This window comes from Rhinopithecus roxellana, chromosome 15 (assembly GCF_007565055.1).
Source record: "Rhinopithecus roxellana isolate Shanxi Qingling chromosome 15, ASM756505v1, whole genome shotgun sequence".
Classification (NCBI taxonomy): Eukaryota; Metazoa; Chordata; class Mammalia; order Primates; family Cercopithecidae; genus Rhinopithecus; species Rhinopithecus roxellana.
In genome coordinates this window covers 17,864,707-17,888,268 of record NC_044563.1, presented here as the reverse complement: position 1 = coordinate 17,888,268, position 23,562 = coordinate 17,864,707, and the positions used below count along the sequence as shown (strand labels likewise).

Sequence of the window (23,562 nt, the reverse complement as noted above, 5' to 3'; positions counted from 1 at the left end):
GCAGGAGAATGGCTTAAACCCGGGAGATAGAGGTTGCAGTGAGCTGAGATTGTGCCACTGCACTCCAGCCTGGGTGACAGAGCAAGACTCCGTCTAAAAAAAAAAAAAAAAAAGGCAAGGATAAAGGATACCATGTGCCTCAGGCTCTTCCAGAGAAAGGCAGTAAAGCAAGACTGTGGTTATTCATGCCACCAACTTAACCCATGGGGGGTGGTACTGCTGCCTGGTACATGGTAGGGTTTTCAAACATCTCAAGTCCTAAAATAGCAGGTCTTAATCATGGAGTGGCTGGATGTGACAGTTCTGGGGTAAGCCAAATCTTTAATAGTAATAGCAAGAGCTATTATTTATTGAGCACTTAGTATGTGCCAGGCAGTAATGCTAAGTCCTTTTTATGAATTAACTAATTTATTTCTTGTAACATCCCTGTAAGGTACGGGCTTTTATTGTCCCAATTTTCCTGATGAGAAAATTAGATAGAAAGAGATTAAATAACTGCCCAGGGTCAGACAGCTAGGAACTAGCAGAGTCAGGATTTTTATTCTGGGAAGTTTTGTTCCTATGTGCTTAACATTATGTTCTTCTGCCTCATAACTTTGGAGGCTAACCATTAAGGACTTCTTTTCTATACGTAACAGTAGCAAGAGAGGGCTGATCTTGCTTGGACCTATAATCACGTGCCTGATAGTGTCCCTTTTGAAACGGCCCACTGAGGAGAAGACTTCACCCGGTAGACTTTCCAAACCAACCAAGTTAAGCTGGCCTCTAGGGATCAGGGGAATAAAAGGGACCATGGGACAGAAATAAGTAGAGTCATGGCATGTCAGTTTTACAGCTGGATAATACAGCTGGTGAAAGAACTCTTGTAGGAGAAAGGAGTAAACAAAACCTGGATAGGACTAAGAGGCTGCCTTGCAAAGGAAAAGATACCTCTTCTCTTGGGTACTGGTTAGGTAGGAAATAACTACTTTTATTTATGATATTCTGAGTCCCTTTTCCTTTGACTCCAGCTTTCACAAGATTCTACAGGAGTGTTTCATTCATTCATTCATTCATTCATTCATTCAACAAACTTGTATTTATTGCTGCCAGTGGATAAAAGGAGAGAGGCATATGCTAATATGCTTTAGCATATTATAAATGAATGGTGATTCCTCCTTTTCTCGTTGTAATCCTAATACCTTCCACACCGGGGTAGCCACCCGACTCCAGAACACTCACAGGGCATTCCTTAAGCCTTCTCATCTCTGGTTCAACTTGAAAAAGCTGCTCTGTAGCTGTGTGTAGTCACGGTCTACCCATGTGCCTCCACGTGACAGGTGTGGTCCACCTTCAGCTGTGCATTCTGTGGAATAGTGGAGAGCAGCGCCTCTCAACACTTGAGTGTGCATCGGTGTCACCCGGAAAGCTTACTGAAAGTCCAGACTCTGAGATCACACTAAGAGAAGAATACTAGTTTAAGTGTCAGAACGGGGCTGCCATCCTGGCTCTCCCACATACCTCATGACCTTGGCCAAAGCGGGTGCCCTTACCTGTTGAATAGGCCCTGCAGTCATTGCTCAGGGTTATTGTAATGATTCAATGAGAATGCAAGTGCATATGCAAAAGTAGCTTGCACACTAAAGAGGAATTGCAAAGTATAATTATTTGTTATCAGAAGCACTGTTCCTTCCTGGACCGACAACACTCCAGTGCTGATTCAAAAGTGCTGGGATGCTAGACTTTCCCCGCTTCATTACTTTACCTTCAGGCGAGGGAAATAAGTCTTTACCTTAGCAGTAACCAGAAAGAGGTCACTGTTTGAGACCCATAAATTCACTGCATATTTGCTATTGGAGAACACATAAAAGAGAAGGACCCAGAAGTTGTAAATTCCCCCTTTTGACCTTGGGGTTTTGGAGATTCTCACAACAGTAGTACCCTTTATTGGGAAGCAGTATAATCACCTGCCTGGGTGTGAATGCTGGCCTCAACCCTTAGTACTTGTGCAATCTATCTATAGACTTAACCTTTCTGTGGTTCATTGTCCCCAGCTGTAAAGTGGTGATAATATTAGGTTGGCACAAAAGTAATTGCGATTTTTGTCGTTAAAAGTAATGGCAAAAACCACAATTGCTTTTGCGTCAGCCTAATAACACTACCACCTCCAAGGGTTGTTGAGAGCCTTCCATGATGTAGCATACGAAAAGTACTTAGAAAAGTACTCGGAGGGCACCTGGTAAGTATTTAATAAATGATGGCGCCGGGCACAGTGGCTCACGCCTGTAATCCCAGCACTTTGGGAGGCCGAGGTTTGCAGATCATGAGGTCAGGAGTTCAAGACCAGCCTGGCCAACATGGTGAATCCCTGTCTCTACTAAAACTACAAAAAATGGCCAGGCGCAGTGATGGGCACCTGTAATCCCAGCTACTTAGTAGGCTGAGGCAGGAGAACTGCTTCCCAGGAGGCGGAGGTTGCAGTGAGCCAAGATCGCGCCACTGTACTCCAGCCTGGGCAAGAGAGCAAGACTCCATCTTGGAAAAAAAAAAATGATGGTTGTATTATTATGAAGCTTTTGCTGTGTGTTAGCCCTGTGCTAAGCAGTTCATATGGGTTAATCTTTTTCTTTTTTTTTTTTTTTTTTTTGAGACGGAGTCTCGCTCTGTCACCCAGGCTGGAGTGCAGTGGCCAGATCTCAGCTCACTGCAAGCTCCGCCTCCCGGGTTCACGCCATTCTCCTGCCTCAGCCTCCCGAGTAGCTGGGACTACAGGCGCTGCCACCTCGCCCGGCTAGCTTTTTTTTTTATGTTTATTTTTAGTAGAGACGGGGTTTCACCGTGTTAGCCAGAGATGGTCTCGATCTCCTGACCTCGTGATCCGCCCGTCTCGGCCTCCCAAAGTGCTGGGATTACAGGCTTGAGCCACCGCGCCCGGCCCATATGGGTTAATCTTTACAAAGCCCTTTGAGGTAGAACTGTTCATATTCCCATTTTATGGATGAGGAAACTGAGGCCTGGAGGGATTAACTTGCTCAAAGTTGTAGAATTTGTGGTAGAACCAAGATTTGAACCTTCGTCTCTCTGACTCTATAGAATCTCTGTTGTCTACTACTAAGTTAGGGTGTCTTGTATACCAGATGGATGTTTCCCTTCTTTCCTTTATATCAGGGGTGTCCAATCTTTTGGCTTCCCTGGGTTGCATTGGAAGAAGGATTGTCTTGGGCCACACATAAAATACATGAACATTAACAACAGCTGATGAGCTAAAGAAAAAAGAAATCACGAATAATCTCATGTTTTAAGGAAGTTTATGAATTTGTGTTGGGCCGCATTCAAAGCCATCCTGGGCCATGCAAGTCACAGGTTGGACAAGCTTGCTTTACGTGAAAGCAGTGAGAAATTGGTAAGGTGGCGGGAGTGGGAGAGACGAGATATTAAAGGGAAGATTTTAGTTAACCTCTAGAGAAAAATCCTATGAGCACATTAACATAGATCCCAAAAGCTGGATGGCTTCATGATCAAAGATACCTTGCAGAGAGACCTTTTCCATGGTGAATCGCATTAGGTGGAGGGGCTAGAGCCCAGGCCCCTGGACGCTAAGGGAGCTTGCAGTGTGGCTGGCAGCTTTCAAGGCCAGAGCATAGCAGAGTGTTCTAATTCAACACTTCTGAAAATGAAGGCTGCATTTTGCCACCCACAGTCATTTGTTTTCTTTCTTCACTCACCATTCTTTTCCTTAAAAAGGGTTAAAAGCTGCCTTTATGATCACAGCCGGGACTTGAGTGAAAAGGCAGAATTCCACCTCTGAGGACCCCAGAGGGACAGCAGTTGTCCAGAAGAGCTGGCTTTCTGGAGTATAATGTGTCTGTTTACTGTATGAATGCCCAAGTCAAGCCTTTGCCTGACCAGTGGCTGCCCGCCCTTCACTGCAGCGGATGCTGAGATGTTGATTTGACATGCAGGAAGTCAAGGCCCTTCAACTGCCTGCAACTAACTTGATGCCCACCGATGGAATGCTTTGTTCCTAAAGTCTGCGCGGGGAAATCAGGACTTCTGTTATCACTCAGCCAAAGGCGGGGGTGGGGCCCTAAAGAAACAAAAGAGCTTAAGGTTCTTCCCTACTAGTATGCTTTTTCATTTGCACACAGCCCCAGGACTCTTCTACACTTGCTCTATTCTGGTACTCCAATTTTTAATATCAAGGCCTTTTGGAAAAATTTAACCCCCACGGCCCCGCATCTGCACACCCCTGCATCCGCACACCCCAGCCTCCATTATTGAACATCTTTTTTTTTTTTTTTTTTTTTGAGGCGGAGTCTCGCTCTGTCGCCCGGACTGGAGTGCAGTGGCTGGATCTCAGCTCACTGCAAGCTCCGCCTCCTGGGTTTACGCCATTCTCCTGCCTCAGCCTCCCGAGTAGCTGGGACTACAGGCGCCCGCCACCTCACCCGGCTAGTTTTTGTATTTTTAGTAGAGACGGGGTTTCACCGTGTTAGCCAGGATGGTCTCGATCTCCTGACCTCGTGATCCGCCCGTCTCGGCCTCCCAAAGTGCTGGGATTACAGGCTTGAGCCACCGCGCCCGGCCTATTGAACATCTTTGGTGTGCCAAGGCACAAGGTTAGTTTTTTCCACCTTTATTTTCTTGTCTAAACTTTGTTGGTTTTTTTTTTTTTTTTTTTTGAGACAGAGTCTTGCTGTGTTGCCCAGGCTACAGTGCAGTGGCATGATCTCTGCTCACTGCAACCTCTGCCTCCGGGGTTCAAGCAATTCTTTCGCTTCAGCCTCCCTGGTAGCTGGGACTACAGGCGTGCACCATCACGCCCAACTAATTTTTATATTTTTAGTAGAGACAGGTTTTCACCGTGTTGGCCAAGCTGGTCTCAAACTCCTGACCTCAAGCCCACCTCAGCCTCCCAAAATGCTAGGATTATAGGCGTGAGCCACCAGGTTCAGCTCCTTGTGGCTTTTTTACAAACAAGAAAACTGAAGCTTAGGGAGCTACGTGACTTGCACAAGGTCACCTGGCTGGTTGATGGAACCCAAGTCTGTCTGTTCCAGGTCCAGTGCATCCTCTGCCCAACCTCCTCCTCCAGTTCCCCCCCACCCACCCCATCTTCCTCTCTGTCCTTGTCACACCTTTCATCCTGAACTCCCCTCTGGTACATCCCCACTCCGTACTGTGTGTGGTTAGCAGCATTTCTCGACCTCTATGGATGTTTCGGGTCAGATAATTCTTTATCATAGGGGCCTGTCTGCACGTTATAGAATCTTTTTTTTTTTTTTTTTTTGAGACAGATTTTCGCTCCTGTGCCCAGGCTGGAGAGAAATGGCACAATCTCAGCTTACCGCAACCTCTGCCTCCGGGGTTCAAGCGATTCTCCTGCCTAAGCCTCCCAAGTAGCTAGGATTACAGGTGCCCACCACCACACCTGGCTAATGTTTGTATTTTTAGTGGAGATGGGGGTTTCACCATGTTGGCCATGCTGGTCTTGAACTCCTGACCTCAGGTGATCCGCCCACCTGGGCTTCCCAAAGTGCTGAGATTGCAGGCATGTAATCCTGTATAGAATTATACAGTTATAGAATCTTTAGCAGCATCCCTAGCTTCTACCCACCAGATGTCGGTAAACACCACGAAGCATGACAACCAAAAATGTCTCCAAACATTGCTAAATGTCCTCCGGGGGACAAAATATACCCAGTTGAGATCCACTGATTTAGCCTTATCCTTTTTCTCACCATGATACCCCAGGAAGGGGATCTGTGTACTGGGGAGCCCCATCACATGGAGTGGGATTAAACATCTTTGCTGTTCAGTCCAGCTAGAGTTCACCAAAAGGGTGCCTGTAGCTGTGCTGAGCCTGTCATAGTACTGAAGTTCCTCAGGCTGTGTTGTCCAGGATCTGAGTGAGAAAAGCCCTCCTCCCTTCTCAGAGTTCTCAGGCCAGAAAGGATGGAGTGGGGGCAGGAGAAGCTGGGTCTTTTAGTGCTTCCTGGGGAAGAATCCTCTACCCTGCATTTGCAGAGAGACCCGAAGAGACAGGAGCACTGGGCTTGGAGCAAGGCCTTCCTGTGAGGTCTAGAGACACTGCACCTCACAACTGGACCTCACTTGGCTTCCGCAGGAAATCCTGCATCTTTTTTTTTTTTTTTTTTTTTTTGAGACAAGGTCTCACTTTGTCACCATGACTGGAGTGCAGTGATGAGATTATGGGTCACTGCAGCCTCAACCTCCTGGGCTCAAGTGATCCTCCCACATCAGGCTCCCAAGTAGCTGAGAGTACAGGCGTCCACCACCATGTCTGGCTAACTTTTGTAAATTTCTTTTCTGTAGAGACAGGGTTTCACCATGTTGCCCAGGCTAGTCTCAAAACTGCTATGCTCAAGGGACCCACCACCTCAGTCTCTCAAAGTGCTGATATTACAGGCGTGAGCCACCGTGCCCAGCCCAATCCCGCATCTTTTCTAGGGCAGCTGATTCCCATAGCATGTGGAGGGAGAGGGCCAGGCCTCAGTTGAGAATCTGGTGAAAGCTGTGATTCCTTACCCAGAAACTTACATTATACCTATAGCATCAGGGATTCACAGATCCCAAAAGCCAGCCAGCCAGCCAGCCAGCCAGCCATCCATCCATCTGTCTGTCCATCCATCCATCCATCCATCCATCCATCCATCCATCCATCCATCCATCCATCCATCCATACTTCGCAGGCTAGGAAGTTCTACCTTATGCTCACACTTACTCTTGGGGTTGAAATGGAGAGGGAAAGTTCTAGAGCTCTCTCCCTGCTTTTGGAGGGCATGGCACCACACCTTTTTATCCCGGGCCCTAAGCCCTAGACTAGGCCAAGGAATTGTAATGTGAGACAAGGATGTACATCAAGGAGATGAGCTGAGAGAGAAAAGCTGGACCAGGCACAGAGTATAGGAGGAGGGGTGACAATTTCGAGCTGACTCCGTCTCTGTTTCAACCCAGACTGAGGGCAGGGCCCAGCTGAGGGGAGGAAGAGGAGAAGAAAGGAAGGGGGAGAGATGAGCCATGCGCTGCGGCCCCCTCCTTCCCCAGCTGCGAGCAGAGCAACCCGGCGGGTTGGATGAATGCTGGGAGGGGGGAGAGTGACCCTGGCAGAACCCTTTGTTCCAGCTGAGGCTGGAGCGGGGCACTGAGCCATTCACACGCCATCCCAGGGCATCCTGCTGGGCACGCTGGGGAGGGGGCACAGCAGCCGGTCATGGGACTTGGCCAGGCAGATAGCTCGATGCTCAATAGGGAAGCCCAGCTGCGTGCTGCTGAAGCCGGGGGAGGGGCTGCATCTGCCAGCCTTCCTCAAGGCTGTGGCCTGTGCCACAGACAGGAAGGCCCTGGCAGGTCCCAGTTCCTCTGCCCTGAGGTGGCCTGGGGGACTCACAGCAGCCCACCCTGCTTCCTGCTCCCCTGTGTGGGTTCCTTATCTTAAAGAGGCTCCAGCATTTTAATTCCACCATTAGTTCTTGCCCTCCCTGGCCAACATCCCAGGGTCTGGTCCAGGACAGAGGCAGAGCATCCATATCTCAACCTAGTTTTGGTGAGAAGGATATGGAGGCCTCTCAACATCACTCCTTCTGTCCCTTGTTCCTCTTCTTCAAGAGCACTAAACCTCTGAGTGGCATTATTTGTTATTTTGGGGTGGGGGTTGTTTGTTTCTTTTTTTTTTTTCTTGAGACATGGTCTTGCTCTGTTGCACCAGCTGGAGTGCAGTGGTGTGATCATAGCTCACTGCAGCCTTGACCTCCCAGGCTCAAGCAATCCTCCCACCTCAGCCTCCCAAGTAGCTGGGACTACAGGCACGTGCCACTACCCCCAGCTAATTTTTTAGTTTTTTGTAGAAACAAGGTCTCACTATGTTGCCCAGGCTGGTCTCAAACTTCTGGGCTCAATCAATCCTCCAATCTCAGCCCCTCAAAGTGCTGTGATATAGGTATGAGCCACTGTGGCTAGCCTAGGTGGCATCATCTGTCTCTGGGCCCTTAGAGGTGCTATGCAAAAAAGCCCTGTCATAGAGGGGGTCACTTGGACTCTTTGTAAGCCCAAAGTCAGAGGGTATCTTCTGGATTGTTTATGCCCTGGAGGAGACATGGTTTTACCGCCTGCATCTCCCTTGAAGTGTCACTGTGACTCTCCCAGTGACAGTGCCCCTTAACTAGGCCCCTCTACCTTCCCCTCGGAATGGGCTTTGGTTGAGCGGGAGCTGAGCCCTCACTGATTCCTCTTTCCTCTGCCCAGGCCTGGCCAGCAGCCCCGAGTGTGCTTGTGGTCGGAGCCACTTCACATGTGCAGTGAGTGCTCTTGGCGAGTGTACCTGCATCCCTGCCCAGTGGCAGTGTGATGGAGACAATGACTGCGGGGACCACAGCGATGAGGACGGATGTAGTAAGTACCTCCCCAGAGGCAGTGGGAGGTGGTGGCGAGGGACCCGGGGGTAGGGGGCAAGGACAAGGCTGATGGAGTGTTCTCGGCGTCAACTGTGTTGGACTCAGAGAGTTGATCTTTTGCAAGCTTAACAGACAGTGACATTTGGGTGGTTTCTTCACTATATATGGCTCCAACTCTCCTGTGTTTCTTTTTGTTGGTTCATGCATATATGTCCAAGAAAACAAACTTGAAAACAAGTGTAAAAGAAGAGAACACACTTGAAACAACAGGGAGTTTCTTTAAATAGGTCTCTCTGTATTTATGTGAATATATGTTTGTGTATATGTACCGCATATTTGTGCATTTTAAAATTGATATACTATACACAAATATTGATTATTTCTATGTTTCTTATTTTGGTATTTTGTACAATAAAACCTTTTTTTTTTCTTTTTTTTTTGAGACGGAGTCTCATTCTGTGGCCCAGGCTGGAGTGCAGGGGCGTGATCTCGGCTCACTGCAACCTCCACCTCCCAGGTTCAAGTGATTCTTCTGCCTCAGCCTCCCGAGTAGCTGGGACTACAGGCATGTGCCACCATGCCCGGCTAATTTTATATACTTTTAGTAGAGATGAGGTTTCAACATTTTGGCCAGGCTGGTCTCGAACTCCTGACTTCAATCCAGCCACCTCAGCCTCCCAAAGTGCTGGGATTATAGGCATGAACCACCACACCCGGCCACACCTTTCTTAGTAATATAAACTTTGTAAGAAATCTTGTATTTTCTTAGGCTGGGCACGGTGGCTCACGCCTGTAATACCAGCACTTTGGGAGGCTGAGGCTGGAGGATCACGAGGTCAGGAAATCAAGACCATCCTGGCTAGCATGGTGAAACCCCGTCTCTACTAAAAATACAAAACAATTAGCCAGGCGAGGTGGCAGGCGCCTGTAGTCCCATCTACTTGGGAGGCTGAGGCAGGAGAATGACGTGAACCCGGGAGGTGGAGCTTGCAGTGAGCTGAGATTGTGCCATTGCACTCCAGATTGGGCAACAGAGCGAGACTCCATCTAAAAAAAAAGAAGGAATTTTATATTTTCTTTCTTTTTTTTTTTTTTTTTGAGATGGAGTCTCGCACTGTTGCCCAGGCTGGAGTGCAGTGGCTGAATCTCGGCTCACTGCAAGCTCCGCCTCCCGGGTTTACGCCATTCTCCTGCCTCAGCCTCCCGAGTAGCTGGGACTACAGGCGCCCGCCACCTTGCCCGGCTAGTTTTTTTTGTATTTTTTAGTAGAGACGGGGTTTCACCGTATTAGCCAGGATGGTCTCGATCTCCTGACCTCGTGATCTGCCCGCCTGGGCCTCCCAAAGTGCTGGGATTACAGGCTTGAGCCACCGCACCTGGCCTATATTTTCTTTAAATGTCCCTTTTCCCCTAGCATGGTAACATCTGCACAGTTGGCCAGGGTGACCTGTCTTGGATATATAGAAATATCCCTGCTAAGCCAGTTGTCTGGATTAGAGGTGCAATCTCTGACCTACCTGTGGCATCTATGTCTGAGGCTGACTAATTAGTCTAATGGGAACGGCGGTACAACCTGGACCTCATTAACCCTAACCAGTTCAGCTAATTGTGTTGATGATAAATGCTTCACTTTCATGTAGCATTTTCATAGTCATTATATCAAAAGGCCTCCATGAACTGGGTATAATTATCCCCATCGTACAGCCCAAAAGACTTCAGCTCAGAGAGGGTAAATGACTTGCTCAGAGTGCTACGTAATTAACTGGAAATTGAGCCCAGGTGTGTCAATCATTTAACAAGCGGAAAGGAGGGGAAAAAAAAAGCGCTTCTTTCTCTTGCTCATGTTTTTCTTATGTTTTCTTAGTGCCTGTGAGTTCTTTGGGTTATTCTTCTTCCCCTGCCCTGTGAACCCCTCACCACAATTGCCTTCTGAATCTCTGTCTTAGGTGTAGTTTCTGCTAAGCTTCTCCATCAGCTGGGGATGAGCCTAGGAGTCAGTAAGGAAGGACTATAAAACAGACAAGGGGGCTGGGCGTGGTGGCTCACGCCTGTAATCCTAACATGTTGGGAGGCCGAGGCAGGTGGATCTCTTGAGTCTAGGAGTTCGAGACCAGCCTGGCCAACATGGCAAAAACCCGTCTCTACTAAAAATCCAAAAAAAAAAAATTTTTAAAAAGCCAGGCGTGGTGGTGGGCACCTGTAATACCAGCTACTCGGGAGGCTGAGGCATGAGAATTCCTTGAACCCAGGAGGTGGAGGTTGCAGTGAGCTGAGATCACACCACTGCACTCCAGCCTGGGCGACAGAGTGAGACTGTGTCTCAAAAAAAACAAAAACAAAAACAAAAAACTCCCCGGGTATGGCAAAGCATGCCTGTAATCCCAGCTACTCGGGAGGCTGAGGCAGGAAGATCACCTGAGGTCAGGGGTTCGAGACCAGCCTGGCCATCATGACGAAACCCTGTCTCTACTAAAAATACAAACAACAAAACAAAACAAAAAAAACTCCCTGGGTGTGGCAAAGCATGCCTGTAATCCCAGCTACTCGGGAGGCTGAGGTAGGAAGATCACCTGAGGTCAGGGGTTCGAGACCAGCCTGGCCAACATGACAAAACCCTGTCTCTACTAAAATGCAAAAAATGCAAAAAAAAAAAAAAAAAAAAAAAAAAACCTCCCCTGGGTGTGGTGAAGCATGCCTGTAATCCCAGCTACTTGGGAGGCTGAGTCAGAATCGCCTGAACCAGGAGGCGGAGGTTGCAGTGAACCAAGATTGCGCCACTGTACTCCAACCTGGGCGACAGAGTGAGACTCAGTCTCAAAAAAGGAAAACAAAAAAGACAAGGGAATTTGGAGTAAAAGGCTATCTGGCCTAGTTGAGCCTGACTAAGTATACCAGGTTGATTGACTTTTCCTTCCTTTTCCTGGGATTCAGTGCTACCTACCTGTTCCCCTCTCGACTTTCACTGTGACAATGGCAAGTGCATCCGCCGCTCCTGGGTGTGTGACGGGGACAACGACTGTGAGGATGACTCGGATGAGCAGGACTGTCGTAAGTGTTGGCAGGGGCTGGGCGAACTCCATTGAGTTCTATTGGGAAAGGATTTTCAATCGGAAAGCGATGTCCCAGGTCCACATGAGCCCTTGTGTTTTCAGCACTTGGTCCTGTCCTTTTACTTCCTCTAGCAGTCAGATAAGCTGCTGAGAGGCAGCCACCTCCTTCGGAGCCCTTGGGGCAGCACTGGAGCTACTTGACTGCTCCGGAGGGCTTTAAGTCAGGCTTCCAGGCACCAGACCCCCACTGCCTGCAGCAGCCTGACTGTTCTGTGTCCACAGCCCCCCGGGAGTGTGAGGAGGACGAGTTTCCCTGCCAGAACGGCTACTGCATCCGGAGTCTGTGGCACTGTGATGGTGACAATGACTGTGGTGACAACAGCGATGAGCAGTGTGGTGAGTGGCCCCAGTGGGGGGAGGCAGACAAGGTGGCCAGTGGGTGGCCTGGCCATAGGAAGAGATAGCAGCAATGGCCCCAGCACTGCCAAACCTTGAACTGCCCAGATATCTGGAGCAGCTAGAGGAAGGCAGAGGGGGCAGAGCCGCTCAGACCCCCGAGAAACTGTGGACCAGGAGGCTGAGGCCCAGTCTCTCCAGGGCCTCCATTCTTCAAGGAGAGTCTGCACTGACTCTGGGGTGCCTTTCAGGGCCTGGGTCAGACCCGCCAAAGCCAGTGAAGTTGGGGAGTCAGAGAGGAGGGTGAGAGGGTTGCCTGTGGGGCCCTCTCAGAACTGCTGTCCCATCGCATCCTCCCAGACATGCGCAAGTGCTCCGACAAGGAGTTCCGCTGCAGTGACGGAAGCTGCATTGCTGAGCACTGGTACTGCGACGGTGACACCGACTGCAAAGATGGCTCTGATGAGGAGAGCTGTCGTGAGTGGCCCCAGACCTCAGGCTGTTGGGTTGGATAAGGGCGCATGGTTCTGCCCATGGGCTAAGGGTGAGGCTGTGGGGTGCATATACCAAGGGCAAGGAGCATGGGGGTGCCTCAGCAGCAGCTCCTCCTGGGCTGAGCTAGGGAGGGACCAAGTTCCCCAGGTGGGAAAGGAAGGCTCCCTTTGGTCCACCTGAATATGGGTGTCTATAAGGGCTGTCCCAGATGAAACCTGGTTGCATCTCACTTGAAGAAGCTCTCCTGCCTGAGCATCCTGCCTGCTTGAGGAATCAGGGCCCCTCTCCTTCATCCAGGCCTGAGTGTGTGCCCCTCCCCACCCCTGCCTTCCTTCCAGCCTCAGCAGTGCCAGCACCTCCCTGCAACCTGGAGGAGTTCCAGTGTGCCTATGGCCGCTGTATCCTCGATATCTACCACTGCGATGGCGACGATGACTGCGGAGACTGGTCGGACGAGTCTGACTGCTGTGAGTGCTCCGGCCAACTGGGAGGTGGGGAGGCCATACTGGGAAGAACTCCTCGGGTGGCAAGGCACAGGTGCCAGCTGGGGCAGGAGTTCAGAGAGGAGTTTCTGGATTTTCTGGTCCCTCTTTGGAAGAGATGGAGGAACTGGCATTCTGGGACTGTGGCCTTCTAGTCTGCCGTGGGACACTGTGCACAGACTGGCTAGAGACAGAAGTCTTGTGTTTCCCTAGCCTCCCACCAGCCCTGCCGCTCTGGGGAGTTCATGTGTGACAGTGGCCTGTGCATCAATGCAGGCTGGCGCTGCGATGGTGACGCGGACTGTGATGACCAGTCTGATGAGCGCAACTGCAGTGAGTGGGGGAATGGTATTAGGCTGGGCTGGAACTAAGGAGAAGGCTTGTGGAGCCAAAGAGGCCCCTACTGGCTGGGCACGGTGGCTCACGCCTATAATCCCAGCACTTTGGGAGGCCGAGGCGGGTGGATCACTTGAGGTCAGGAGTTCGAGACCAACCTGGGCAACATGGTTAAACCCCATCTCTACTAAAAATACAAAACTTAGTCGGGTGTGGTGGCAGATGCCTGTAATCCCAGCTACTTGGGAGGCTGAGGCAGGAGAATTGCTTGAACCCAGGAGGCAGGGTTTGCAGTGAGCCAAGACAGCATCCCTACACTCCAGCTTAGGTGACAGAGTGAGATGACATCTCAAAAAAAAAAAAAAAAAAAAAAAAAGACAAAGAGGCCACTACCCATAAATCTTGAAGACACTGGGTAAGACCACCATGTACAGTTGTGTAGGTCGTGCACTGTGCAGAGGCAATATGTTCAAAGGGAAGCCAGTCACATAATAGATTTATATACTCATCATGGCAGTTTTCCAGCAGATGGCAGTAAAGTGTCTTGAGGAAAGGATACCTTTTTCTGATTCACACAAAGACGCCATATAGACCAGCTGTGATCCTGGTGTTGAGAGTGGCATGGGTACTGACATAAGCTGCAGTTTTGGGTGGCAGGGAGAATTTCAGGCTGAAATGGGGCCCACCTTTCATTAGGCCTTTGCTTTGCCCAGCCACCTCCATGTGTACAGCAGAACAGTTCCGCTGTCGCTCAGGCCGCTGCGTCCGCCTGTCCTGGCGCTGTGATGGGGAGGACGACTGTGCGGACAACAGCGATGAAGAGAACTGTGAGAATACAGGTGGTGTCTCCCGGGGTGCCCCAGAACCCTTAGCCTATAGTTGGGGTGGAAGGGTGGAAAAGAGGGTGTTATTGCTGTCTTTCCAGTCGGGTTGAGGTTTTACCAGTGTAAAATCCAGGTGCATCGTTAACCTGCGGCCTTATGGCCTGGAGCATGGTATCAGAGCTGCAAGTTTCAATTGCCACTCCTATTCTAACTCACACACAGCCAGTGCCTTTAGCTCTGGTCTACTGAGGAAGGACTACCTTCCATCTGGCAGCCCCCATGGGTGCTCCCCTGGCCATACCCAGTACTGAGCATGTGGATGTAGTTTTTCATTCTGTTCCATATTCTTCATCATCCCACTGTGGTGTCCTGGGGAGAAAGCGAATGCAGACATCCAGCCAGCCCTGTCTGAGCTGCTTCCTGCCCAGGACCCTCACCCTCCCACCTTGAGTCTCATCTGTCTCCAGCTTACCCTAGAAAATGACAGATTCCCATCTCTTTGTTGACCCAAGCCCTGCCTTGCTGTGACCTGACCCTCCCTCTCCCTAGGAAGCCCCCAGTGTGCCTCGGACCAGTTTCTGTGTTGGAATGGGCGCTGCATTGGGCAGAGGAAGCTGTGCAACGGGGTCAACGACTGTGGTGACAACAGCGACGAAAGCCCACAGCAGAATTGCCGTGAGTGTCCCCAGTGGGCGGACCTGGCCCATGGTTTGTGGCCGAACCCCACCCATAGGGTTCAAAGGGAATCCTCCCTCAGGACTCTTGCAGCTTTGGGAGCTGTTGTTCCCGGTCCAGGTGGAATGCCAAGTTGGCTGTCTGGGGGAGGATTCTGGGCTCAACTCCCAACTCTGGCTTGGCTGGCACAGGGCCCCGGACGGGTGAGGAGAACTGCAATGTTAACAACGGTGGCTGTGCCCAGAAGTGCCAGATGGTGCGGGGGGCAGTGCAGTGTACCTGCCACACAGGCTACCGGCTCACAGAGGATGGGCACACGTGCCAAGGTGAGCTGAGGCCTGGTTTGCAGCAGAGTCGGGGTTCTGAGCAGGGGCAGCAGACAGGCAGCTGTGTTTCCTATGGGTCAGGCATGTGAAGGCTGTGACCTCACTTCATCCTCAAAATAACCCTAGGAGGTGGGGATCATCCTTCCCATTTCACAGATGGGGAAACTGAAGCACAGAGAGGATAAGTAACTTACCAAAGGCCACACAGCTGGTGAGCAGCAGAGTTGGGATTCCAGCCCAGGTCTATATGACCTTAAAGCCCTTAACCATTTCTTTCTTTTTTTTTTTTTTTGAGATGGAGTCTTGCTCTGTCACCCAGGCTGGAGTTCAGTGGTGCGATCTCGGCTCACGGCTGCCTCCGCCTCCTGGGTTCAAGCAATTCTCCTGCCTCAGCCTCCCAAGTAGCTGGGACTATAAGTGTGTGCCACCATGCCCAGCCGCCCTTAACTATTTCTTAGACAACCTTCCCACTTGGCCTGGAAAGTAGGTGGGGATGTGGGCAGAAAAGCAGCTCGCCAGCCTGGGAGCAGGGGTGGGAAGACGACAGAAGGGAGATCTCTTGACGTGCCTGGTGTTCCCAGATGTGAATGAGTGTGCCGAGGAGGGGTATTGCAGCCAGGGTTGCACCAACAGCGAAGGGGCTTTCCAGTGCTGGTGCGAAACAGGCTATGAACTACGGCCCGACCGGCGCAGCTGCAAGGCTCTGGGTAAGGGCTGTTGGCACTTGGCTGGGTGGGCAGAGGGCTCAGCATGGAGGAAGGCCAAGTGCTCTGGTGCTCAGGGATTTGCAGAGAGGTAGAGAGATTTCCATCGCAGTAAAACGGAGCAATAGTTGCATTCTGAGCCCCAAGAAAAGCTGCCGTGGTGGAGTGGGGTGGGGAGGGGTGGAGGAGTATAGTTTAAGGGTTGCTACTCTTCTGGTACTGATGCTGACAGCCTGGGGCATGCCCCTGTGGGCACGTGGCTCCATCGGTCAGCTGAAGACCTGCTGATGGGTACCAGGGGCGGCTCTGAAACCCAGTGGGGACCCCATGTTTATACTGTGTCCCAGGGCCAGAGCCTGTGCTGCTGTTCGCCAATCGCATTGACATCCGGCAGGTGCTGCCGCACCGTTCTGAGTACACACTGCTGCTTAACAACCTGGAGAACGCCATTGCCCTTGATTTCCACCACCGCCGCGAGCTTGTCTTCTGGTCAGACGTCACCCTGGACCGGATCCTCCGTGCCAACCTCAACGGCAGCAACGTGGAGGAGGTTGTGTCTACTGGGCTGGAGAGCCCAGGTAGGGAATGAGCCCCCATGGAGAGGGGCTTAGCCATGCCACACGCACAGCAATGGTGGGAGGAGCAGGCCAGTGGTTTGCAAACCTTAGGCAGGGAAATCTTAGCTGGAGCTCTAATATAGAAAACATTTGTTAATATATATCAGTTTTATAGGTTCAAATATAACATTTGCTTATGATTGAGCTCATTCAGTGAGAATAATCAGAGCACGTTGGTGGTTGTAATCATGGGAATCAGATTGATGGATGACAGAGTTCTCTATCAGCCTTTGCATCTAGTTTATTTCTGAGTTTTGTTTCAATTGCTTAGTATTAAGAATATTTGGATTGACCTGGATAAGTATATCAAAATGTTTTATAGGTTTTAAAAAAACAGGCCAGGCGCGGTGGCTCACGCCTGTAATCCCAGCACTTTGGGAGGCCGAGGTGGGCAGATCATCTGAGGTTGGGAGTTTGAGACCAGCCTGACCAACATGGAGAAACCGCATCTCTACTAAAAATACAAAAGTTAGCCGGGCATGGTGACACATGCCTGTAATCCCAGCTACTCAGGAGGCTGAGGCAGGAGAATTGCTTAAACTCAGGAAGCAGAGGTTGTTGTGAGCCAAGATCGTGCCATTGCACTCCAGCCTAGGCAACAAAAGCAAAACTCCGTCTCAAAGGAAAAAAAAAAAAAAACAGGCCAGGAGTGGTGGCTCACGCCTGTAATCCCAGCACCTTGGGAGGCTGAAGCAGGTGGATAACCTGAGGTCAGGAGTTTGAGACCAGCCTGGCCAACATGGCGAAACCCTGTCTCTATTAAAAATACAAAAGTTAGCCAGGCGTGGTGGAGCACGCCTGTAATCCCAGCTACTTGCCAGGCTGAGGAAGGAGAAACGCTTGAACCCAGGAGGTGGAGGTCGCAGTGAGCCAAGATCGTGCCACTGCACTCCAGCCTGTGCAATGGGAGTGAGACTGCATCTCAAAACAAACAAACAAACAAACCACAGAAACAGCTCACTTGGCAATCTCAGACTATTTTACAAACAGGTGAAGTGGTCAAATTCTAATTTGGTATCAAGCACATTGGACTCAAATGCTTAGAGAACTTCTGAAATGCCTCTGCAAAACCCTAGATGACAATTTACAAACCCCAGGGTCAGAACAGTGGGGGACCCTGGGAATGCGTCAGGGAGGCGGAATTCAGGAAGTGAGGTGTGGTTGGCTGTGAGGAGGAAGTGCCCTTGGACAGTTACTTGACTTTTCTGTGCCTCACTTTCCTCATCTTCATGGAAATTACAGTATCTAGCTCACAGAGTTGTGATGCTTAAATGAATTCATGTATCTAAAATGATGACAATAGTGCCTGGCCCAAGAAATTGCTTCCTGTAAGAGTTTGCTCTTGTTACTATGGGAAAGGGGAGCCTGGGTTGACTCCTTGACATTTTTTGTGCTGCTTCTCACCAGGGGGCCTGGCTGTGGATTGGGTCCATGACAAACTCTACTGGACCGACTCAGGCACCTCAAGGATTGAGGTGGCTAATCTGGACGGGGCCCACCGGAAGGTGCTGCTGTGGCAGAACCTGGAGAAGCCCCGGGCCATTGCCTTGCATCCCATGGAGGGGTAAGTTGTATCTCAGGCTGCTGAATCTCTCTTGCTACTTCTCGGGACAGCTCCCAGGCTACCTGGACTAGATGTTCTGGGGGTACATCTTCAAAGTGTGGTGTAGCTGGGCGTGGTGGCTCATGCCTGTAATCCCAGCACTTCGGGAGGCCGAGGCGGGCAGATCACCTGAGGTCAGGAGTTCGAGACCAGCCTGGCCAACATGGTGAAACCCCATCTCTGCAAAATACAAAAATTAGCCAGGCATGGTGGCGGGTGCTTATAATCACAGCTACTCAGGAGGCTGAGGCAGGAGAGTCGTTTGAACCCAGGAGACGCAGGTTACAGTGAGCTGAGATTGCACCATTGCACTCCAGCCTGGGCGACAGAGCGAGACTCTGTCTCAAAAAAAAAAAAAAGGTGTGATGTTAATAACATGGGCCCTGTCCCCCACACACTTGAGTCTGGATCCCGGCTCTGTAGTAACTGGCTATGTGGCCTTGGGCCAGTTAATCTCTGTCTGCCTTGTTTACTCATTTCTAAATTGGTGATTAAAAAAAATACTTCCGTCATAGTTGTGTGAAGATTAAATGAGGTGATGCATTTTAAATTGCATATAATACACATTAGATAAGTTGTAGGTGTTTAGTATTTTTATTATTAGCTCATAAGGTTGACCTAATTAGTACAAATTAAGTTATTAGTAATTCATAAGAATTGTAATTAATTATTATAGCCTAAAAATTAATAGAGGGGCCAGGCATGGTGGCTCACACCTGTAATTCCAGTACTTTTGGAGACCCAGGTAGGAGGATCACTTGAGTCCAGGAGTTCAAGACCAGCCTGGGTGACATGGTGTGGCCTCATCTCTACAAAATTTTTTTTTAAATTAGCCTGACTTAGTGGGTGCATGACTGTAGTCTCAGCTACTTGGGAGGTTGAGATGCAAGGATGGCTTGAGACTGGGAGGTCGAGGTTGCAGGGAGCCGTGATTGCAACACTGCATTCCAGCCTGGGTGACAGAGTAAGACCCTGTTTCAAAAAAAAGTTAAATAAATAAAATTGAGAAATCTGGTCAGGTTCAGTGGTTCACGCCTATAATCTCAGCACTTTGGGATGCTGAGGTGGGCAGATTGCTTGAGCCCAGGAGTTCAAGACCAGCTTGGGCAACATGGCAAAACCCCATCTCTATAAAAAGTACAAAAATTAGCTGGACTTATTGGTGCATGCCTGTAGTTCCACCTACACAGGAGGCTGAGGCAGGAGGATCACCTGAGTCCCAGAGTTCGAGACTGCAGTGAGCCATGATCATGGCACTGCACTCCTGGATGACAGAGTGAGACCCTATCTCAAAAAAAATTAAATTTAAGGCCGGGCGCGGTGGCTCAAGCCTGTAATCCCAGCACTTTGGGAGGCCGAGATGGGCGGATCACGAGGTCAGGAGATCGAGACCATCCTGGCTAACACGGTGAAACCCCGTCTCTACTAAAAATACAAAAAACTAGCCGGGCGAGGTGGCGGGCGCCTGTAGTCCCAGCTACTCGGGAGGCTGAGGCAGAAGAATGGCGTAAACCTGGGAGGCGGAGCTGGCAGTGAGCCGAGATCTGGCCACTGCACTCCAGTCCGGGCGATAGAGCGAGACTCCGCCTCAAAAAAAAAAAAAAAAAAAATTAAATTAAATTTAAAATTCAGAAATCTGAATTAAAGAAAAACTCCCGAAATGAATTTCTTACATCTGGCTTTTAAAAATTCTATTCAATCAATGAAGGGAGTGTCTTATAAGGTCCTGCAGTATGTGTCAACTGTTTTAGAAACTCTGTGTGTGTGTGTGTGTGTGTGTGTGTGTGTGTATGTGTGTGTGTATAAAATACAAAAGGGACGGGGCGTGGTGACTCAAGCTTGTAACCCCAGCACTTTGGGAGGCCGAGGCAGGTGGATCACTTGAGGTCAGGAGTTTGAGACTAGCCTGGCCAACATGGTGAAACCCCATCTCTACTAAAAATGCGAAAATTAGTTGGGCATGGTGGTGGGTGCCCGTAATCTCAGCTACTCAGGAGTCTGAGGCAGGAGAATCACTTGAGCCCAGGAGGTGGAGGTTTCAGTGAGCTGAAATCATGCCACTGCATTCCAGCCTGGGCAACAGAGCGAGACTCTGTCTCAAAAATAAAATAAAATAAAATACAAAAGGCAGTGGAAGAGACTGTGACAAAGAAGAAAGTGCCTGTTCTAATATTACATTGTATTGTCATTTATGAGGCTTTGTCTGTTTTGTTCAATACTGGATTTCCAGTGCCTAAGATAGTATGTCCTGCCTGTTGCCAGTACGAAAAAAAAATTATTAAATGAATAAACGCCCTGTCTAAAGACATTTAAACTCAAACACTTAAAAAGCATTCTGAGGCCAGGCATGGTGACTCATGCCTGTAATCCCCGCACTTTGGAAGGCCGAAGCAGGAGGATCGCTTGAGCTCAGGAGTTTGAGACCAGCCTGGGTAACATAGCAAGACCTCATCTCTACTACTACAAAAATAAAAATTAAAAAAATTAGTTAGGTGTAGTGGTACTAGCTGCTCAGAAGGCTGAGGTGGGAGGCCTTCTGAGCCCAGGAGATTGAGGCTGCAGTGAGCTGTGATCGCACCTGCCCTCCAGCGTGGGTGACAGAATGAGACCCCGTCTAAAAAAAATGCATTCTGTGGACCAAACATCGGAGTCCCCTGAGTTAAATGGATAAAAGCCCCCGACCTGATTATTCTCCTGGTTACCTACCTGTTTTCTGCTGCCCACTTCCCAATTTACTTTTCTGTCTTCCTAGTACCATTTACTGGACAGACTGGGGCAACACCCCCCGTATTGAGGCCTCCAGCATGGATGGCTCTGGACGCCGCATCATTGCTGATACCCATCTCTTCTGGCCCAATGGCCTCACCATCGACTATGCTGGGCGCCGTATGTACTGGGTGGATGCTAAGCACCATGTCATCGAGAGGGCCAATCTGGATGGGAGTCACCGTAAGGCTGTCATTAGCCAGGGTGAGCCCCTTCCTTCACTCTCCATCTCTTGTCCTCCTGCCCCTGTCCCTGCCCCCCAGGAGCCTTGGCAGAGGCTTTGTGTAGTTGCCAGGCCTGAGCCCAGAGACCATGGCAGACCATGTCCAGACTGAGGTCTTCCTGGACTTTCCCCAGGCCTTCCGCATCCCTTCGCCATCACAGTGTTTGAAGACAGCCTGTACTGGACAGACTGGCACACCAAGAGTATCAATAGCGCTAACAAATTTACAGGGAAGAACCAGGAAATCATTCGCAACAAACTCCACTTCCCTATGGACATCCACACCTTGCACCCGCAGCGCCAACCTGCAGGTAAAAAACTGCCCACTGGGTGAACCAAAGTAGTCTCATGGTTGAGGTGGCCTCTGGTGCCTCTGAGAACTTTCCTTCCCCTTAGGAGTTGCCATTTCTTCTGATGGGGAAACCCAGCGGGGCACTGACATGGGCTAACTCCTCCCTCTGCTGGACATTCAGGGCAGTACAACAAGATTCACGAAAAGACTCATTAGGCTTCACCGTTCCCATCTAATTCAGGCAGACATTTACAGGCCATCTCTTCTGTGCCGGGTACTCACTGTGCTAGCAGCGGGGGGCAGATGTCAAAAATAATAAGACATAGTTTCTCCCTTCAGGGAACTATCACCCTACCTAAACCCCTATTCCTTAGTCTTGGGGTCACTTTTGCAAACCTTTGCTAATCCTCTTGCCCTGGGCTCTTTGAGCAGGGAAGAACCGCTGTGGGGACAACAATGGAGGCTGCACGCACCTGTGTCTGCCCAGTGGCCAGAACTACACCTGTGCCTGCCCCACTGGCTTCCGCAAGATCAGTAGCCACGCCTGTGCCCAGAGTAAGTGGGTCTGCAACACCAGCCTCTATGGAGGCTGTTGTGAGGATGGGGAGAAGGAACAAGGGATAGGAGGTGGAGGGATTGCCTGTGGTGGGAAAAACCACATTCCTCAGGGAGCCCTGGAGAGGAAGAACTTAAGAGGCTGAGGGATCTTCTATCAAAGCTGAGGACTGAGGACCCAGCTCTAGCTGCTGAAGGCTCAGCAACACTACCCGGTCGAGGGTGAACACCTGCAATCAGGCTCATGTGTCATTTTACCAGGCAGGATACCTTCTCCATAGGCAGCAAGAGGGTTTTATGCTCTTCTAGAAAACAGGGGAATGATTTCCTACCTTTTTACCTTTAGCCTCACCCTGTTGAAGACTTTCTTTCGGCCCTTAAACCAGGAAGCCAAAGTTAGAATCTCTGATGATGTTCTGTGTGAGCAGGTCCTGGATAAATATGTGTCAAACAAGTGGAAGATTGTGGGATTCCCTGGTCTCTCCCTGAACTACTACTTTGGCTTCCTTTGGGCTCCTGCGGGGTTACTGCTTTGAGAGGGTAGCCCTGGAGAGCCCTGCACATGATGACTTTTTCTAAGAATAGTCCAGAGAGGAGCAGTCCGGGCGTATGGCACGACCAGCAGGGGGCCTGGGGTGATTCCTCACACATCAGCAGCTGTTCTTGTTTACTGCTGCGTACCCGACTGACCCTCTGAAATCTGGGTAAAATAAAATTCTCCTGGGACCTGGGTCCTTTCTAGAGAGTGTGGTTAGGGAAAACATTCAGAAGTTTCATTCATACACATATGAACTAAGAACCTAATTTCACGCTCTGAGTTTTCCCCTTGCATTCTTTTTTTTTTTTTTTTTTTTTTTTTGAGACAGAGTTTTGCTCTTGTTGCCCAGGCTGGAGTGCAATGGCACAATCTTGGCTCACTACAACCTCCCCTTCCCAGGTTCAAGCGATTCTCCTGCCTCAGCCTCCCAAGTAGCTGGGATTACAGGCATGCGCCACCACGCCTGGCTAATTTTGTATTTTTAGTAGAGATGGGGTTTCTCCATGTTGGTCAGGCTGGTCTCAAACTCCCAACCTTAGGTGATCTGCCCACCTCAGCCTCCCAAAATGCTGGGCTTACAGGCATGAGTCACTGCACCCGGGTTTTTTTTTTTTTTTTTTTTTTTTTAAAAAGAGCCATTCTGTCGCCCAGGCTGGAGTGCAGTGGTGTGATTTAGGCTCACTGCAACCTCCGCCTTCTGGGTTCAAGTGATTCTCCTGTCCCAGCCCTGTGAGTAGCTGGGATTACAAGTGTGCACCACCACACCCAGCTAATTTTTGTATTTTTAGTAGAGATGGGGGTTTCACCATGTTGGTCAGGCTGGTATTGAACTCCTGACCTCGTGATCTGCCCACCTCCCAAAGTGTTAGGATTACAGGCATGAGCCACCGCACCCGGCGTTTTGTTTTGTTTTGTTTTTTTTTTTTTTTGAGACAGGGTCTTGCTCTGTCACCCAGGCTGGAGTGCAGTGGTGCAAACAGTGCTCACTGCAACTTCGACTTCCTGGGCTTAAGCAAGCCTTCTGCCCCAGGCCCCTAAGTAGCTGGGACTACAGGCATACACTATCACACCTGGTGAATTTTGTGGGGTTTTTTGTTTGTTTTGTTTGTTTTTGAGACAGAGTCTCACTCTGTCACCCAGGCTGGAGTGTGGTGGCATGATCTCGGCTCACTGTAATCTCCACCTCCTGGGTTCAAGCTATTCTTCTGCCTCAGGCTCCCAAGTAGCTGGGATTATAGGCACCTGCCACCATGCCTGGCTAATTTTTGTATTTTTAGTAGAGATGGA

The 23,562-nt window shown here is 49.9% G+C and overlaps 1 protein-coding gene across 4 annotated transcripts in view; it reads left to right on the top strand.

Moving 5' to 3' along the window:
* The window catches only part of LRP4 (LDL receptor related protein 4), a 63,232-nt gene that overhangs the window by 7,948 nt on the left and 31,722 nt on the right, over window positions 1-23,562 (top strand). For 3 of the 4 annotated variants that reach the window (XM_030918751.1, XM_030918754.1, XM_030918753.1), the window contains exons 2-16: window positions 8,245-8,391; window positions 11,325-11,441; window positions 11,726-11,839; window positions 12,200-12,316; window positions 12,673-12,801; window positions 13,030-13,149; window positions 13,866-13,991; window positions 14,526-14,651; window positions 14,843-14,977; window positions 15,559-15,684; window positions 16,029-16,259; window positions 17,706-17,862; window positions 20,654-20,871; window positions 21,025-21,201; window positions 21,615-21,737. In XM_030918751.1, the coding sequence (XP_030774611.1) occupies window positions 8,245-8,391; window positions 11,325-11,441; window positions 11,726-11,839; window positions 12,200-12,316; window positions 12,673-12,801; window positions 13,030-13,149; window positions 13,866-13,991; window positions 14,526-14,651; window positions 14,843-14,977; window positions 15,559-15,684; window positions 16,029-16,259; window positions 17,706-17,862; window positions 20,654-20,871; window positions 21,025-21,201; window positions 21,615-21,737 (2,163 nt within the window). The remainder of the gene's footprint in view (window positions 1-8,244; window positions 8,392-11,324; window positions 11,442-11,725; window positions 11,840-12,199; window positions 12,317-12,672; window positions 12,802-13,029; window positions 13,150-13,865; window positions 13,992-14,525; window positions 14,652-14,842; window positions 14,978-15,558; window positions 15,685-16,028; window positions 16,260-17,705; window positions 17,863-20,653; window positions 20,872-21,024; window positions 21,202-21,614; window positions 21,738-23,562) is intronic. The other variant, XM_030918752.1, reaches the window with a different exon arrangement.